Source organism: Cynocephalus volans, chromosome Y (assembly GCF_027409185.1).
Source record: "Cynocephalus volans isolate mCynVol1 chromosome Y, mCynVol1.pri, whole genome shotgun sequence".
Lineage (NCBI taxonomy): Eukaryota > Metazoa > Chordata > Mammalia > Dermoptera > Cynocephalidae > Cynocephalus > Cynocephalus volans.
The window spans coordinates 8662952-8680427 of record NC_084479.1 but is presented as its reverse complement, the minus strand read 5'-3'; the positions used below and the strand labels follow the sequence as shown (position 1 = coordinate 8680427).

The 17476-nt window shown below is 35.1% G+C and overlaps 1 protein-coding gene across 7 annotated transcripts in view; it reads right to left on the bottom strand.

The window, feature by feature from the left end:
* Window positions 1-15949, bottom strand: part of LOC134368910 (lysine-specific demethylase 5D) — a 53686-nt gene extending 37737 nt beyond the window's left edge. For 5 of the 7 annotated variants that reach the window (XM_063085142.1, XM_063085143.1, XM_063085148.1 and 2 more), the window contains exons 1-10: window positions 15457-15949; window positions 14173-14250; window positions 13080-13202; window positions 12641-12811; window positions 11587-11721; window positions 8891-9014; window positions 8624-8808; window positions 7645-7803; window positions 7099-7218; window positions 6836-6994 (exon numbers count right to left, since the gene is read on the bottom strand). In XM_063085142.1, the coding sequence (XP_062941212.1) occupies window positions 6836-6994; window positions 7099-7218; window positions 7645-7803; window positions 8624-8808; window positions 8891-9014; window positions 11587-11721; window positions 12641-12811; window positions 13080-13202; window positions 14173-14250; window positions 15457-15606 (1404 nt within the window). In that variant the 5' untranslated portion in view covers window positions 15607-15949. The remainder of the gene's footprint in view (window positions 1-6835; window positions 6995-7098; window positions 7219-7644; window positions 7804-8623; window positions 8809-8890; window positions 9015-11586; window positions 11722-12640; window positions 12812-13079; window positions 13203-14172; window positions 14251-15456) is intronic. The other 2 variants (XM_063085144.1, XM_063085145.1) reach the window with 1 other exon arrangement.
* Between the last annotated feature and the right edge of the window lie 1527 nt (window positions 15950-17476).

Sequence of the window (17476 nt, the reverse complement as noted above, 5' to 3'; positions counted from 1 at the left end):
ACTTCGAATGCTCCTGAGGTGCTACCTGTTTTCTCTCACATACTTTCAATGCACCTTGTAATTCTATATTTTCATGACTGATTCCAATCAGGGTCAGCATTAGCTTGGGACTCTAATTATAAGGACAAACAGATTATCGACTATACTATCTCCACTGCCACAGTTAGAAACAAAAAACACCATATCTTATTTTTACTGGATAAAAACTTGAGAAATTCATTTGAAATAAATTGTTTAGTATCAGAACAGTCAAAGAAAATCAATACATTTCATGTTCTTAATCAGTTAATATTAATTTTCTATAGCCCCAAAATTAGTAAAAACAAAATAAATACTTAGTCCATATTATATCACAATGTCTTTGAGAACCATCATTTAAAAAAATCTCATAGCTCTTGATTTAATTTTACCAGCAGAGGGAGACTAGGATCCTCACTTGTAAAAAACTGTTCCAGACAACTAGAACTTATCTATGATTTCTTAAGTTTAGGTTAGTTTAAAAAATAGTTAGAATGGTTCTTTAATATAATTACAATATATCCGACATACTCAATACCTAATGGAGATCCATTAAAGACAAGTTTCTTTATCTACCACTATTTCAGAAGCACTACTGACAAAGATTCTTTGCCTGGCCAAACTTTAGTCAGGACTTCTCTGAGGTATATCTGTACCCTCTGTTGTAAAATCAAGTTTTAGTGAAGAACACTGCTAAGTCAGTTTAACAAGAATCCTCCACCTCTTCTACCTGATTATCCTTGATTATCTGATCAGAATTTCTCACTAACCACCTTTGGCATCTGATCACTCTGGCCTGCCTTCTGTCAGAATTCCCCCCAAAACTTAATGCCTCTTAGTAATCTCCTGTGGCCTCCCCCACAACCATATTATAAATCCCTACTTGTCCCTGTCATATCTGGAATGGAGCCTAGTTCTGTACCAGTCCTTTTCCCACTTTGCAATAGCCCTGAATAAAAATTTGCCTTCATCACTTTCACTTCCACCAGGCTCTGGTTTTCTTTGACATCATCAATAGGAATCAGAGAAGAGATAAAAAAAAAAATTACCAAATATATAAACTGAAAAAAGTGACACGATTATACTTATATGTAGGATTACTGAAAAATACAGCTTCAAAAAATCCTGGGTTACAAGTTTAATACACACAACTACAATTTTCAACTATACTGCAGTTAAATGTTCAGGGAAATCACAAAGCACCTCAGATGCTGTATAAAAAGATTCTTTTAAATGTATGGCTTCATCAACTTAGAAAATAATGGAAATTCTTGGAGGAAAAAACTAAGAAAAAGAAAAAAAACATACAGATAAAAATTCTGGAACTCATGTTTGACTTGGGTCAACTGAAGGGAATGGGAAAAGATATTCCATTCAAATGGAAAGCAGGAGTAGCTATACTTACATCAGACAAAACAGAATGTAAATAAAAATCTGTACCGAGACAAAGAAGGACACTATATAACGACAAAGGGATCAAGAAAGCACAAGGATATGATAATTATATATGCACCCAATACCACAGCACCCAGATACATAAAGCAAATATTATCAGATCTACACAAAAGTAGTAGGGGGGACTTTCATACCCCACTCTGAGCACTGGACACATAAAAGAGATAAAATCAACAAGGAAACACTGGATTTAAAAGGCACCACAGACCAGATGTACCTAACAGACGTATACAGCTTTTCACCCAACGGCTGCAGAATACACATTCCTTTCACCAACACATGGAATATTCTCCAGGACTGACCATATTTTAGGACCAAAATAAATCTCAACAAGCTCAAAAAAACTGAAAACCCTTTAACTATTTTTTCTGCCCTTAAGGAAATAAAATTAGAATTCAATAACAAGATGAACTTGCAAAACTACACAAATAACCAAGAAACAACAAAATGCTCTTGAATGACTAACAGGTCAAAGATGACATTAAGAAGGAAATCAAAAAAATTTTTTTAAATTAATGAAGACAGAAACACAACATACCAAGACCTAAGGAATAGCCAAAGCAGTATTAAAAGGAAAATTTAAAGCAATAAACACCTACATCAAAAACATGGAAAGATTTCAAATAAATAGCCTAACAATGCACCTCAAGGAACTAGAAAAGCAAGAACAAACTAATCCCAAAATATATAGAAGAAAACAATAAAAATTAGAGCAGAAATGAATGAAATTGAGAGTAAAAACATAATACAAAAGATTAATCAAACGAAAAGTTGGTTATTTGAAAAGATAAAATCCACAATTAGCTAGACACCAAAAATAAGAAAAACCCCAAATAAATAAAATCAGAAATGCAAATAAAGACATTAAAACAGACAGCAGCAAAATACAAAGGATCATCAGAGACTATTATGAACAACTATATGCCAATAAACATGAAAACCTAAAGGAAATGGATAAATTCCTGGACACATATGACCTACCAAACCTGAATCAAGAAGAAATAATAAACCTAAACAGATCAATAACAAGGAATGATAATGAATCAGTAATAAAAAGTCTCACAACAAAGAAAAGGCCAGGACCAGATGGCTTTACCACTTAACTCTACCAACACTTAAAGAAGAACTAATATCAATACTTCTCAAAGTATATAAAAAATTGAAGTGAACAGAATTCTTCCAAACTCTTACTATGAGGCCAGCATTACCCTGACACCAAAACTAGGCATGGACACAACAACAAACAAAAATGGAAAACTACAGGACAATATCACTAATGAAGACAGATGCAAAAATCCTCAATAAAATACCAGTACACCAAATCTGACAGCACATCAAAAAGATTATACATCATGATCAAGTGGGATTTACCCCAGAGATACAAGGATGGTTCAACATATGCAAATCAATAAACATAACACATATATCAGCAAAATGAAAGAAAAAAACTATATAATTATCTTGACAGATGCAGAAAAAGCACCTGATAAAATTCAACATCTGTTCATGACATGACTTTTAACAAAACAGGTGTAAACGGAAAGTATCATAATACAATAAAGGCTATAATTGGAAAACCCACAGCTAACAGATTGAACAGGTAAAAGATCTGGAACAAGATAGAATGCCCAGTCTCACCACCTCTACTCAACATAGTACTTAAAGTCACAAATTGGAAAAAAGGAAGTCAAGTTGTCCCTGTTTGTAGATAACATGATCTTATAAAGAGGGAAACCTAAACTCTGTTGTCAAAAAATTCCTAGATCTGATAAACAAATTCAGTAAAATTGCAGGATATGAAATTAACAAACAAAAATCAGTAGCATTTCTATACCTCACCAATGAACTTGCAGGAAAAAAAAAGTCAAGAAATCAATCACACTTACAACAGCAAGAACCAAAAAAGAAAAACCTAGGAATAAATTTAACTAAGGTGAAAGATCTCTACAATGAAAACTGTAAAACACTGATTAAGGAAGTCAAATGAAAAGACATATGATGGTCATGGATTTGGAGAATAAAATATTGTCAAAATGGCTATACTACCAAAAGCAACCTACAGATTCAATGCAATCCCTATTAAACTGCCAATGACACACTTCCCAGAAATAGAAAAAACAATTCAAAAAGTTACATGGTACAACAAGAGATACCAAACAGCCAAAGCAATCCTGACAAAAAAGAACAAAACACAGGGTATCACACACTTTGACTTCAAAATATACTACAAAGCTATAGTAATCAAAACAGCATGGTATTGGCACATAGACCCATGGAACAGAATAGAGAATTCAGAAATAAATCCATGTTCCTACAGACAACTGGTTTTTGACAAAGGAGCCAAGAACAGTCTCCTCAATAAATGGTGCTGGGAAAAGTGGACATATGCATAAGAATGAAACTAGACTCTGTATCTCACCACACACCAAAATCAGCTCAAAATGAATTAAAAACTTAAATGTAAAACCCTAAACTATAAAACTTCTAGAAGAAAATAGAAGGGAAACCACCTAGATGTAGGCAAAGATTTTATATATAATATTTCAGAAGCACAGGGAACAAAAGCAAAAGTTACCAAATGTAATTACATCAAACTAAGAACCTTCTGCACAGCAAAGGAAATGATCAATAGAATGAAAAGACAACCTGCAGAATGGCAGAAAATATCTGCAAACTATACAGCGGACACGGGATTTATATCCAGAATATATGAAGAACTCTAAACAACTCGATAGTATAAAAACAAGTAGTCCGATTAAAAAATGGGCAAAGTATAAATAGACATTTTACAAAAGAAGACATACAAGTCACAAATACATACATGAAAAAATGCTCAACATCACTAATCATCAGAGAAATGTAAATCAAAACCATAATGAGATGTCATCTGACCCAAGTTAGAATGGCTATCATCAAAAAAATCAGAAACTAACAAACACTGGTGAGGAAGTGGAGAAAGGAGAACTCTTACATTGTTGGAGGAAATATAAATTAGTGCTGCCATTGTAGAAAACAGTTTGGAGGTTCCTCAACAATTACAGATATAACTATAATATGATCCAGCACTCCCACTGCTGGTTATATGTCCAAAGGAACGGAAATAATCCTGTTCAAGGGTTACCTGTATTCCCATGTTTATTGCAGCTCTATTTACAATAGCCAAAATATGCAACCAACCTAAACATCCATGGATGGATGACTGGATAAGGAAATTGTGGTATATGTACACAATGGAGTACTATTCAGCCATAAAAAAGAATGACATTCTTCCATTTGCAGCTACACAGATGAGCTTTATGAGCAGCTACACGGAGAAAATTATGTTGTGAAATAAACCAGGCCCAGAGAGAGCAATAATGCATGCTGTCATTTCTCTGTGGGAACTAAAAAAGTTTATGTCACAAAAGTAGAGAGCAGAATAGCGATTACCAGAGACTGGTGGGAGGAAAGGATGGATGGGTGGATACAAAATCGTGGAGAGATAAACAGAATGGGATTGGGTGTTCTCTAGCAATATAGGGACACTACAGTTAACAAAGTACCATGTATCTTTGAATAGCTACTTGAGTTGATGCTGAATGTCCCCAATACAAAGAAGTGACTAATATTTGAGGTGATGGATAGACTAAGCACCCTGATAAGCACCCAGTATCAATTTACCAAATATTATATTGTATTTCATAAACATATAATTATCATGTGTCATTTCAGAAATGTAAATTTAAAAAGAAAAAAGAAAAAAAAGAAAAGAGAAATGTAGAGTAGATAGTGATTATCAGAGGCAGGAGGATGGGGGAGACACAGGGAAAGGTTCATCTATTCGTGCAAAGTTACTAAGTTAGAGTTGGATAGGAAGAGTAAATTCTGGTGCCCTAGGGTGCCAATTACTAATAATATTGTATTGTAGATTTCAAGACAGCCAGAAAAGAGGATCTTGACTATTATAACCACAAAGAAATGATAAATGTTTAGGTGACAGACATATGAACTGTTCTGATTAGGTCATTATACAGTACATGCATATACCCCAAAACATGTACAATGAAAAAAAAATTAAAATCAAATTAACTAATATGCTCTTTAGAAATGCAAGACATATTTTAATAAAATTATGACAAATTTATGACAGTGGATCCTCCTGAGATTAGTGGGGAGAAGCAGGAAGATACAACTTGTGAAAAAGCATGTAGATATTTGTAACTATATTAGAAAACTTCATTTACTAGGTTCAAGTGTGCGTATGCGGATATTATTTAATGTGTCTATTATGCTTTTTAACTGACAAAGGTACTACATATGTTCTTTGGTGGTTTAAAAATATCTCATAATTAATTTTCTTTTCCAATTTCAAAAAAGCAGTTGGAAGCACAAGTACACCAAAATGTTACCAGTGGAGGCTATAGGTGATTTTTTTTCTTTATTTATACTTTACATTTTCCATAACTAATATACACTTCTTTTTTAAAAAGAGCTAAGCAAAATATTATTTGGAAGACTCTAAGTGCTTCATATCTCCATAAATAATTAAGTAATATGTATACATTAAAAATGGAATGAGCTTTCCTGAAAATTTTAGTCAAATCTGTTAGCTGAGCTATCTTCTCAAACTACTACTTTTGCCATCTGAATCAGCTTGTAAAGCAATATGCAAAGACAAATACTGATGCTTTTGGCTCTGGTTGCCAACATGGTAAAGCAAAAATTATGACAGGAATAATACTTCAGTAATACATAGGATGGATACTTTTTAGCTCCTTTCTTCAAATAAAGTTATTTCATCCATCCTAGTTTTTGGCCCTAGTTTTTGGGAGAAATTACTAATGTGATTAGTCAGAATTTAGAACATCTCTGTGGGTCTTCTTTGACTAATACAATAAGTTACCTTTATTATAGGATAAAATTAGTGGTTTGTTTTACTCCATGTGTTTCACATGTAGACAAATTAGTAAACTTAATAAGGGCACTTTTTGAGACTCTTCTAGTCCTTTCACACTATAAATATAAATAAACTGCTCACAGCACCTGTTTTTCTGTACCATACAGATAACCAAAAAGTGGTGAACTTCCAATACTTACATTTAAGAAAAGACAAAGAAATACTAGAGCTACAAACTCATAATGTCAAGGTATCATACCGTTCATTGTGTCTATCCCCATCAGAAATCCAGAGTGAAAAAAGTAGTGGTTATGACTGCAGTCCAAATTCTGCATCACTCACAGATCATCTGAGCATCAAACCTCATCCTTATCCCTAATATATGAAAATAACACTGTGTGGGAGAACCTATGAGGATAGAGGATTTTATACGTGAAAGTGACTTTCCCTACTCATAATGTTAATATGAATTACCAACCATATTACCTCCTCTTCAGGAGATAGGTTCCGTTCACTATTGCTAACAGGAAAGCCACTGCCAAATTCTTTGGAATGAATATCTGCTCCATACTCAACTGTCACATCTTCCTCAATGCTGCTCACAAGCCTCCAGAATTCCTTCTCCACAAGTTCTGTAGGCACCATCTATGAAAATACGTGTAAAAGTCACTTTATTTTGGCTCCATATCTCCAGAAGAATTAAGATTACCAGACACCAATCCACATATCCCCAGCCCTCAGTCACATACATGTACAGGCATGTTGAAGTAGTCAGCCTTGAAGGAATCAGCCATTTCACCAAAACTCTGCAAAGTGTACTCCTGGGTAGCCTGCTCAAAACCAAAAGCTTCAGGGGGCCGCTTACACTCCTGAAATAAAAAATATTTTAGCAAGACAAAGGCAATAGATGAAGAACCCAAACAGAAGAGCTGGGTGGAAAGAAGTTTCTTCAGGCTACACTCAGTATCTTATGCAGTAACTTCAATGACTTGTGTTTCCAGATAAGACGGTTTCTCTAGTATCTACCAAGCATACTTCATCTTTACTCCTATGGTTCATGCCATGTGGATTATGGTCCCTTCTCTCTGGTTCACTTAAGTCTCTATCTATCTTAGTCTGTCCAACTATTCTTGACTATTAGCTTAGTGATAGCTAATCAAAACCTAACTTAGAAGTATTAACTTAAAAAAGGGCAGAAATTATCACCTATTCTAGTCTTCCTGAAGTCCGGAAAGTCAAATTAGAGAAAACTACCCAGAACTAAAATTTAAACATCTATGATGAACAGGCCTTACCGCTAAGATACACTTTGGGCACTTCCATACCCCTCTGGGGATTTCAGGAACAGATGGCAAGAGGCAGAAGATATGGTAACTATCATCACATCCATCACAGAGAAGAAGCTTATCATCTTCATCACCCCGGGAGCATATTCGGCAAACATATGAATCAATCTACCATAAAAGAAAGTGAAAATGTTAGCTGCTTGTTCCACAATTCCTTATCCCAGGTTTCCACACCATTCACTTTGAACACCTTCAAGTTTGGATGACAAGATCTATCTTGTGACAGTCCATACAATAAGAAACACAAGGACAACCAGGAACAAGATGGTGGTAGTAAAGATAATCTCTCAGAGCAGGGAGGAGCAAACAAAAATTATGAGAACAAAGTGAAGTTAGCTAGAAAGGAAGGACAACAAACAAAATGTAAAATGTATCATTTTTTTGAAATGCAGACCTGAATATTTAAAAGATTATAAAAATCTTTCAGGTAAGGGGTAGGTAAAAATATATAAAAGGATATATATATTCTTTCATATACATATATATATATATATATATATATATATGTAAAGCAAGGGACATACGTAAAGTAAGACCAAAGAAGAAAAGCACTACTCATGAAAAGTGATGCTTGAAGAATTCTGAAGCTTTTGCCAGAAACAAACAGCTCTTTCACATTGTCAGATGATCTCCTAAAATATTAGGCTGTAAAAGTTCAGAGATGCTTATTATTGGAGTAGAAAAGAGACAGCATAGTTTGGCAAAGAGTTCTGACCTACATGTTAGAAAAGAAATTTTGCTCCTGACTTTAACAGCTTAAATAAGTTTCTTCCCGTTTCTTCCTGGCCATCAGTCTCTTCATATACAAAGTGCTCAGGAGTAAGGTGAGGAAAGGGAGAGCAAGTAAGGGGTGATGAAGTAATTTTAGGTTCAATCTAATCATGGTAGTTAAAAAGAGAGTGTTACAAAATAACAGGTGAGTTCTTACAAACTGGACACTGCTGTTATTCTTCCGCAGCTGCATGGTCATCTTGGTACAGGGCTCTAGGCTGTGACTCAAGTCCTCCTTAGGCAAGGTTGATGCCACTTTCTCATCCCCACTGGGATCCTCCTTCACCATAACAGTGGCGGGGCATGTTACTCCTTCTTTATCTAGGGGAGTCAGAAACAACTCTGAAAACAAACAATTCTTTCAGACATCAGGATCAAGAAACCATCTCTTTATCCCTGACACAGCACAGCCTGTTAAACTCACCTGTCTTCTTCATGGTCTTATCCTTAGCCATGAGGCCCAAACCCATCATCTTGGGGCCTGCTCCATATATCTGTAGCTTCTTTAGCTCTGGATTCTTCTCAATATCCTCCTCTGTAGGCTCTGGCTATTAAAAGAAGGTTCAAACAAGGAAGTGAGTTTTACATATACAAACATAATATTTTACAGGCAAGACTCAGACTTTCTCATTTGCAAAATATCCCAGATCCTTTAAAAGCAAAAGAGGTCATATAAATTAAGTCAATGAGTAGACTCTTGCCCACTTTTGAAAGTTTATTAATCATGTATCCTTACCTGTAGGTAAGCTATGGCCAGGTAGGAGCAAGTACAGAAATTTGGAACACAACTTCTTTTCTTAGTTTTTCATGTTACAAGAAATGATAAAATACTCCTCTGTTTGCAATGCTAGTGGAGCTTAAATATCATAAATCTACCTTATACTAGATGATTCAGTAAATATACTACAAATAAGCCCCTTTCTGTAAAGGCACTGAAGATACAAATGTTGAGCTAGAAGGACTCTTACTCATTTGAACTCATGTTATTAGAAACTTAACTCCTTTCTCACCACAATGTGGTAAGAGACCTGGAAAAATGGAAATCCATTATGTGCCAAAACATATATCATATATAATATATAGTATATACCATTTTCTGCACTTATCTTTCGTGCTGGCAGACACAGTGAGTTGCTTTTATATCTGTGTTTCAAAGAGTTTTTGTTCCACTTTTAAATTAAACCCTATATATTTCTCTTTTCCATTTAATGTTGAAGTTTTATTTGTCCAGATTTTCTTCTTTATATATAAATTTAAGTAAATTTACATCTGTAAGTTTTCTCCTATATGTAAACATTATTCAGAAATAACTTTACCACTCTTTTTATGCAACACTGAGGCGGTTTCCAACTCTTTTGGCAATACAGATGATAATGTAAGTAAATATATTAATCATATTTTTTATTTTCTATATTTTATAATGTTTTGACATTTCTCGGAGCCTTGCTGGCTAGGGATACTACACCTCCCAGAGCTAGCTAATTCCTGAACAAAGATTATAACTGCAGATATGTGCAATTACATACTGATACATAATTATACATAATCATACATATATCTTTTAATATATATTTTGATATGTAAGTATCATTGCAGACATGTGCAATTATATACAAATAATTATACATGTAAATAAGGAATTCCTCACAAAGAAAAATTAAATATCTTTTAAAAAGCTAATGCTGGTTTCAAAATATAAAGTAACACTGTTATTACTTAGTGTTTCAGACATATTACTATGAATTCCCAAATTATAAAAACCTACACATAAAATGGAGATGATTTGTTAGTCCGCTTTATAATGTTACTGGGTTCCTTTTCTGCTTAATGCAGAATTTATTTATAGTTTTATTTCCTCTTAATGTTTTGGAAGTACTAACCTTAGGTATCAGTTTTAGTAAACCACACAGTTTTCAGAAATTTTTAACGTCTTTCCAGCAAAGTGAACAACTCATTCCCAAGAAAAAAGATGTCTACATAACCATTTGATCTTTGTACCCTTGGCTGGTACTTACAAATTTCAAACAAATTTTACTGGTTGCCAAGTTACTACATGCTCATTTTTCTTATTCAGTTTTGATATAGACACACTTCTTTCTATAAAGATAAGCACTAATGCAGAATCCATCTGCATTTCAATATGTAAACTAATTAGGATTATTAACAAAATGCCTGAGGATGCACAATTTAATCCTAATTTATTCTAAGGTATTTCATGTACAGAAAACATCTAAAACATAAAACTGAGGTATGTGGAGTATTCAAAAAGGCACAGATAAACGAGAAGTTATAAAACCGTATTGTTTGTTTTTTTATTCTATTTGTTATCATGTTTTCACATCTTAAAAAATCTTTCTGGCTGAAAGAGACTGCCTCTCCCCAGGCTATTCAATTATTAAGAGATAGCAAAGGGCACAGTAGGAGCATGTCTTTGATATGCAATCTAACCAGAGCCCCATCTCTTCTATCTGATCATCCATATACCCCAGGAAACAATATTTCTCTGCCCTAATCATATCAGGGCCAGGTGCCAGGTACCTAGAGACCACCCCTTTATCCTAGAGCCTGCAAAAATTACTCAAACTAGCCAATCTTAAACTGTCTACCTCCCCTTTCCCGTAGAAAACTCAAATAAAAGCAGAGCCATAATGTTCTACCCTGTTCTTTCTCCTTCTGCTTTCTGACTAATGCTGGTGTTTCCTTCCCTGTAACCCTCTGTATGGCATGTGGTAACTCCCTCTCTAGAACTTGTAAGTACTTTGTTTTCCTGAGCCTATGTATCCCCTTGTCACCATACCTTACTGACCATCTCATGAAAACATCACAGAACAAAAACCAACAGTTCAAAAAAAAAACTGTTCAGTGTGCTCTAGAAAAAACATTTTATGATTAACTAAAAACCGTATTAAAAGAATGTTTGTTTTTAAAAAGTATAAAAGCAAAACTACAAAAACAAAAACACTTTAAACAATAATCATGAACAAAACAACTCACTATTTCCAATTAATTCCATCTTGAACCAACTATACATAAAAAAATAATGCCGTACAGAAATAGATTTTCCTCAAGTGCAGGTTACAGATGAACTTTGGCAGCTTATAGAAACAAAATGACACTCACGTCAGGATGCAGTCTTTTTGCTCGCCGACTGTAGTTGCTGAACTTTGAAGGCTGCACAGACTGTCTAAGCGGGATGCTGTGGGGTTTGTATTCCTTGTCTTTTTCCTCATTGTCAAATGGGTGTGTGTTACACTGCTAAACATGAAAAAAAATGCAGGATAGGGAATCGAGTCACATTTGCAGTTAGCAAATGACTAAATGATTCCTTCATCCTAAACCTCTGGTGAAGAAAGCTGTAGTTTTGCTAAATTTACACAAATCCATCCCTCTTGTTTTCTGGAGTGATAAAACACATATGCTGAAAACTACCCTATGCTTTTTTGCTTATGAATGAGCAGTAGAGTATAGTGAAGAACATGGTCTTTAGACCACCTAGATTTGAACCTAGGTTTTTCACACTTATTCTGTACACCTTATGCAAAAATAGTGGACCTCTCCTTGTGCTCCAATTTCCTGGTCTGAAAAACAGATAATAAAAATATCAAATATCAATCCAATGGAAAATGCAGATTAAATAAAATGTGTTTATACACATACATACACACACATAGTTCTTAATAAAGTTTCTAAAACAGTGTGTTGTGGATTATAAAATCTAAAAATTTATTCAAACAAACCAGCTAAATCAGTTCCAACTTCTAGAGGTAAGCCTGAGTAATACCAAGATCTTCTCCCTAAACTCCCTCTATGTATACCACTCTCAGAAGGCTTAGTAATTTCATAAGGTGATTATCTTTCTCATGAAGGACAATCTAAAATAGGAATTTCTTTTCTCTAACTTCTACTCTAAGACACCGACCATAAAAACATCTTAGTAGACAGCAGTCTACTCAGATAGAGGAAATGGACACTGTAGTTCTCATCTAGCTAACGTAGAAAGTATGAAACTTCTTTATACAAACGTTCTAAAACCTATTTTCCAGTGTCAATTCCTGGAACTCCTGATACTAAAGTCTTTAAACCTTGACTATTAAGGAGAAAAACCCAACCCCGAAAGGAGAAGAACAAAAAGAACAAAACCACATTAGGCCCCCAACCAGCCAAGTGCCCTCACCACAAGGTTAGCTCCAGACTGAAACATTTCATAGGGGTAAATAATGCGCTCATAGTGAGATCGTAGCAGGGAGCCAATATTTTTGCCTGGTGGGTAGCTTAGGCGCTGGGCAATTCGGGCCCACCGCCGATCCTTGCAGATGGCTTCATAGCCACCTTCTTCCATCACAATCTGAAAGGATAAGAAAGAGTATGAATGAACTGTGAACAGACTGCAGAAACCTGAAAATAGCAAAGAACATTGAAATCTGGGAGCTGTGCCCTCCCCCACAATACCGACTACTCCAAAACTCAAAGACTGTATCAAGAAATGCTGCCAGGTTCTATATTCTCTCCTTTCTGGGCATTTCTTCACCCAACCTTTGAGTTCTATCACAGAGGAACTCTCCCTCCCAAAGCTTTTTCATTTGTTTCACCTTTTGAAAGTAGACTACTCTTACCTTACTAAGGCTGTAAAGGTCCAAAATCCTCCGCTCTACATTGGGAATCTTTAATGAAGAGCCTTGGATTTCCCAGAATTTTGCAATCTGATCTAAATAGTTCAATTTCACTCTGGTCTGAGCCTGGAGAAGAGAAGACTCCATGAAGTTGGCTTACTCCTTAACCTGACTTCGATCCACTGTGAAACAGATGAACAAGCATTGTTCTATAGTATCTACAGTTTTCTACTAATGCACTAGAGCCAAGTCTTCACTGCCTCACTGACCACTGGTATCCACAAAAAACTCAAATAAGCTGAATCTTTAATCTGTCTGGAGCTTTAAAGGTGATGCCTTAGAGTCAAAATCCTTCATCCCTAAATTTAAAGAACTATGCTTAGAAAAATGTCTTGACCAAGACTATTTAGCACTTAGAGTCAATCTAATATCTTCTGTAAGATACCCATGTAAATTATGTAAATACACAACCAAAGGGACTATTATGTTTTTATAATAGTCAGAAACGTGGACATGAAGCTATCCTTAGCCTGATCCACATAGAGCTTCCAGCCACTGATCAGTCAAAATCCTAATGGCAAAAGAAAATGGCAAACCATTCATACTTTCTAAATGTAATACTAAGATGAATATGAAGACTTACTTGACTGCTTTAAAAACCAAGCTTTGCCTTTTATTACCCATTCATTCAAGAAGAACATTTGTAATACCATCAGCCTTGTGCTGCAAATTTAAAAGATCTTATTTCTGCATTGAACTCTGCTTTTTTGAAGTGAGGGAAAATCCAAAATGATACAATATGTGAGTATTTTCTTAATAACTTTCTAACTTTAGCCCATTCCATAGCAGAAGAATATGTCATCCATTTCCAGAAAATTAAAGCATTCTTCATGTCCTGTCATTCTGCAAACTCTAATGATATATTTTACAGAAAACCTTCCCCAAGATCAATATTCTGGGAAGTGATGAAGTTGGAATCAGAATTAAGTATATTTGACTTCAAAGTCTCAATTCTTACCTACACTGCTATAAAACTACAAATAAGGCAAGATTAGAGGTCTCCAATCCTGTATAAAAGTGTGCCTCCCAACCTTACCTCTAGTTCATTTAGCCTCTGGATTCGAGGAGTAAATCTGAAGTTGTCAACTTCCACTGCAAAAGGAGGTTGCCAGTCCTAGAAAAAAATAAAAGGACCTGGTAATTAAGGCACAACAAAAAATAAAGATGGTGAGAACCAGAATCATTTGCTTCCACCTTAAGATCTCCCTGTTTTAGGACTCTTGTGGTTGCTTTTCCTGAAGCCTCGGAAGGTCTCAAATGATTGCCTCTTGACAACTGGGTTACTACAAGCAAAAAAGAAAAATTCTCCTGACCCAAAACTCTCCTTGGTGTGTCTCCATAAACAACTCAAAAAAAAAAAAAAAAAAAAAACCCAAAAAACAAAAACGAAGAGCAAAACAAAAAATCTCCACCAATTCAGGCCTAGAAGCTGACTTAAAAAAGAATGAGGTACATCCAAATAAAAACTAGCCCATTTGGGTTATGAGGCGAATCCTTGCTAAACTGAAGATAAACATAACGTGCATAAGACATTGTTTCATTCTCACACTTAAGCCATTAACTCTTCCTATTCTTGGTAGTTTGGAATAGCTGCAAGTAATCAATGTATAATTACCAAAATTGAGAGAAGTATGAACACCTGAATAGAAGAAAACAAACGCAGTCTTTGGTTGAACATTTGAGAAAAGAACAGTACGCTGTGCAAAAAGTTGACATCAACTCTGGATGTTAAATTAAGTTAGTCGTTTAAGATGATGGCCCCAAGCTAATTTCGGCTTGTATTCGTAATTAAGCCAAAGTTCTATCAGTTTATACTAGTAGTTCTGAGTATACCAAAGGAGGAGGACAGGCCTCTAAAGGAAACAATTCAAAGTTAACTGGTGGTAAGGATTCCTTTACATCCTATGTACGTTTGGGACATACTCCCGAGATCATATGAGAGAAAGAAAACACCCTGTGATAAGTAACTATTTGCACAAAATTGTGTCACTTGTTCTTTATTTTTGTTATGTATCAAGTATTTCTGAACATATCACATTTTTTTAGTTTAAATATAAAACAAGTAAATACTCCTGTATCATAAATGGGTGTAAGAATGACAACATAAAAACATTTCGAGTCAGACCTTTTTTCGCACCTAAAACAGATATTTGTAACCCCACGAATCTTGCTATAGAATAGTAGTTTTCTGACGCCAGCATGTTAAGGAGTCAATGAACCGCTATGGGTTGTGGATCTAAATCTAAGACCTTGTCAAGCCGTACAGTGTTGCCACCCCAATTAACCCCCTCCCATTCCAAGTTTTACTTCAAAGGCTTACCGCGGGCGGGCGGATCTTGCAAATGCCAGATTTCTCGGCGATAGGCCTAATTTTCGCAATGTAACCAAGCGGGTCCAGGAATTCTGCCCAGCTGGGCTCAAACACCGGACATTCCGGCGGCGGTAGGAAGTTCTTGGACCCCGACTCCATGTTGGCTTAGAATGTTACGCTACAAAATAAGATCCAACATTTCTTGAAAGGCGCATGGATCCTTCAGGTGACAACTACGACCCAGAGGAAGTTTATTTTCTTCCAAATTTCAGTGTTACTTTCATTAGTGTCGCTGCCTACCAGTCGGCGCGACTCTTCGCTTTACAACCACCATTTTGAACTCTTAGCTTTTCCTTCTTGTATATGTCGTGTCACTCCGCGGATCGCTTCTTCTTGCATTACCTTTAAACCTTACAAACGTACTTCATGTTAAGTACAAGTTAAAGACACGTGAAATAAGTTCACCACAAGAAAATAGCCACAAACTAGTCACTCGCCCAATATTACGTGTACCGGCAACGAAACGGAAGAGCGAGATCGTAAATAATACTGCCGGATCTTTTTTAATGAAACCACTGCGCACATTACGCCTGCGCATTAGATGAAAGGTGCCAGTGTAGTTGAGCAAAGGCTTCTCCAGCAAAAGTTTACCTTTGTTGAAATGCAGATACAAATGCTTCTTCATCTTCTTCTTCTTTTTAAATTCCAGTGCAAGCCGCGGCATCCCGAGTGCGCGTAAAAAGTCTATGGTAACAGACTTTTAAAACTTACCTAGTTCCCAGCTCCAGGCTTCACCTTTATGTGAGGAAAACGCGGGATGGACTACAGTTTTACAACCCGGAAACCATCGTACGTTATTATGTTAATTTTCGTGTACACTATTTCACTTGCAATACATCTGCCATGTGTATATTTCTTATCACTACATTTTTACCAAATGAAAATTGGACTTCATGACAAAAAAAGTAAAAAAGCTTTTATAAATACTGTTTCCAAACGTGATACATTCCAGCTAAAAATAACTGAGGAACAGAGAAAATTTTAAAATATTTACAAATATTTGGACAGACAATAACATTGACCCTTCAGTGCAACACTCTTAAGTACCGTGCAATTAAGTTTTTAAAAAAACCCACGTTGCCTAAACTTCACTTTAGTATGGGAACGAAAAAATTAGTTGTCTTTTTATAAGAACAGACTTCTTGCGTAAACAGAAACTGACCGGGTATGAAATAAAACGTATCAAGCGCTAACATAAAATAGATGGTCACATTTCGCAGAAGAATGCCATTTTTGTTAGAGTAAGACAAAGGGAAACTGATTGATCGTAATACTAAGGAAAAAAATCATTTGGGAGCAGTATTCAGACCATACCTCGTCTCTAGTTTTTTATTCATTAATCTTTAATAGAGAAAATCGATTTTTTGATGCAAAACTCCCTTTGCTTTTTTTTAATTCATCGTGAGGTTTTATTTTAAAACAAGCTGTTACACTTTGATGCATGTTTTATCTACAGTATTTTACATCTATGTTAGTAAGTGAAATTTACCATAGCATATAAGTATTTTTATATTATTTTAAAATCAGTTTTAAACTTCTAAAATTTATTTTGCGATGCCTTCTTAATCTCTAAATTTTTTAATAATATGCAAAAATTAGGAAGTATCTGTTCGTTCCTTTAAAAGTTACTTTAAAAAAATTAACTGTTATAGGTCACATTTCAAAGGGAACTCATAAAAAAATCTTTCCTTTAAGGTTTGTCCTATTTGAATACTGTTTCACTTTATACTATTCTTAGCATTTTTTTTTTCAGAATATCATCCGCTTCATCCAGATATTCAGCTTTACCATTTTATTAAAGTAGATTTTATTATTTCTGTTTAAAATGTTGTCTTTCTCCATTTTTCAACTTTCATCTTATCAGAGTTTTATGTACATGTTTTTCACTTATTTCATAAAATCCGACTTATTAAAGTTTTGCCTATATTATTAACCTTTCAAATGGTCAGATCTTTCTACTTTTTCCCCA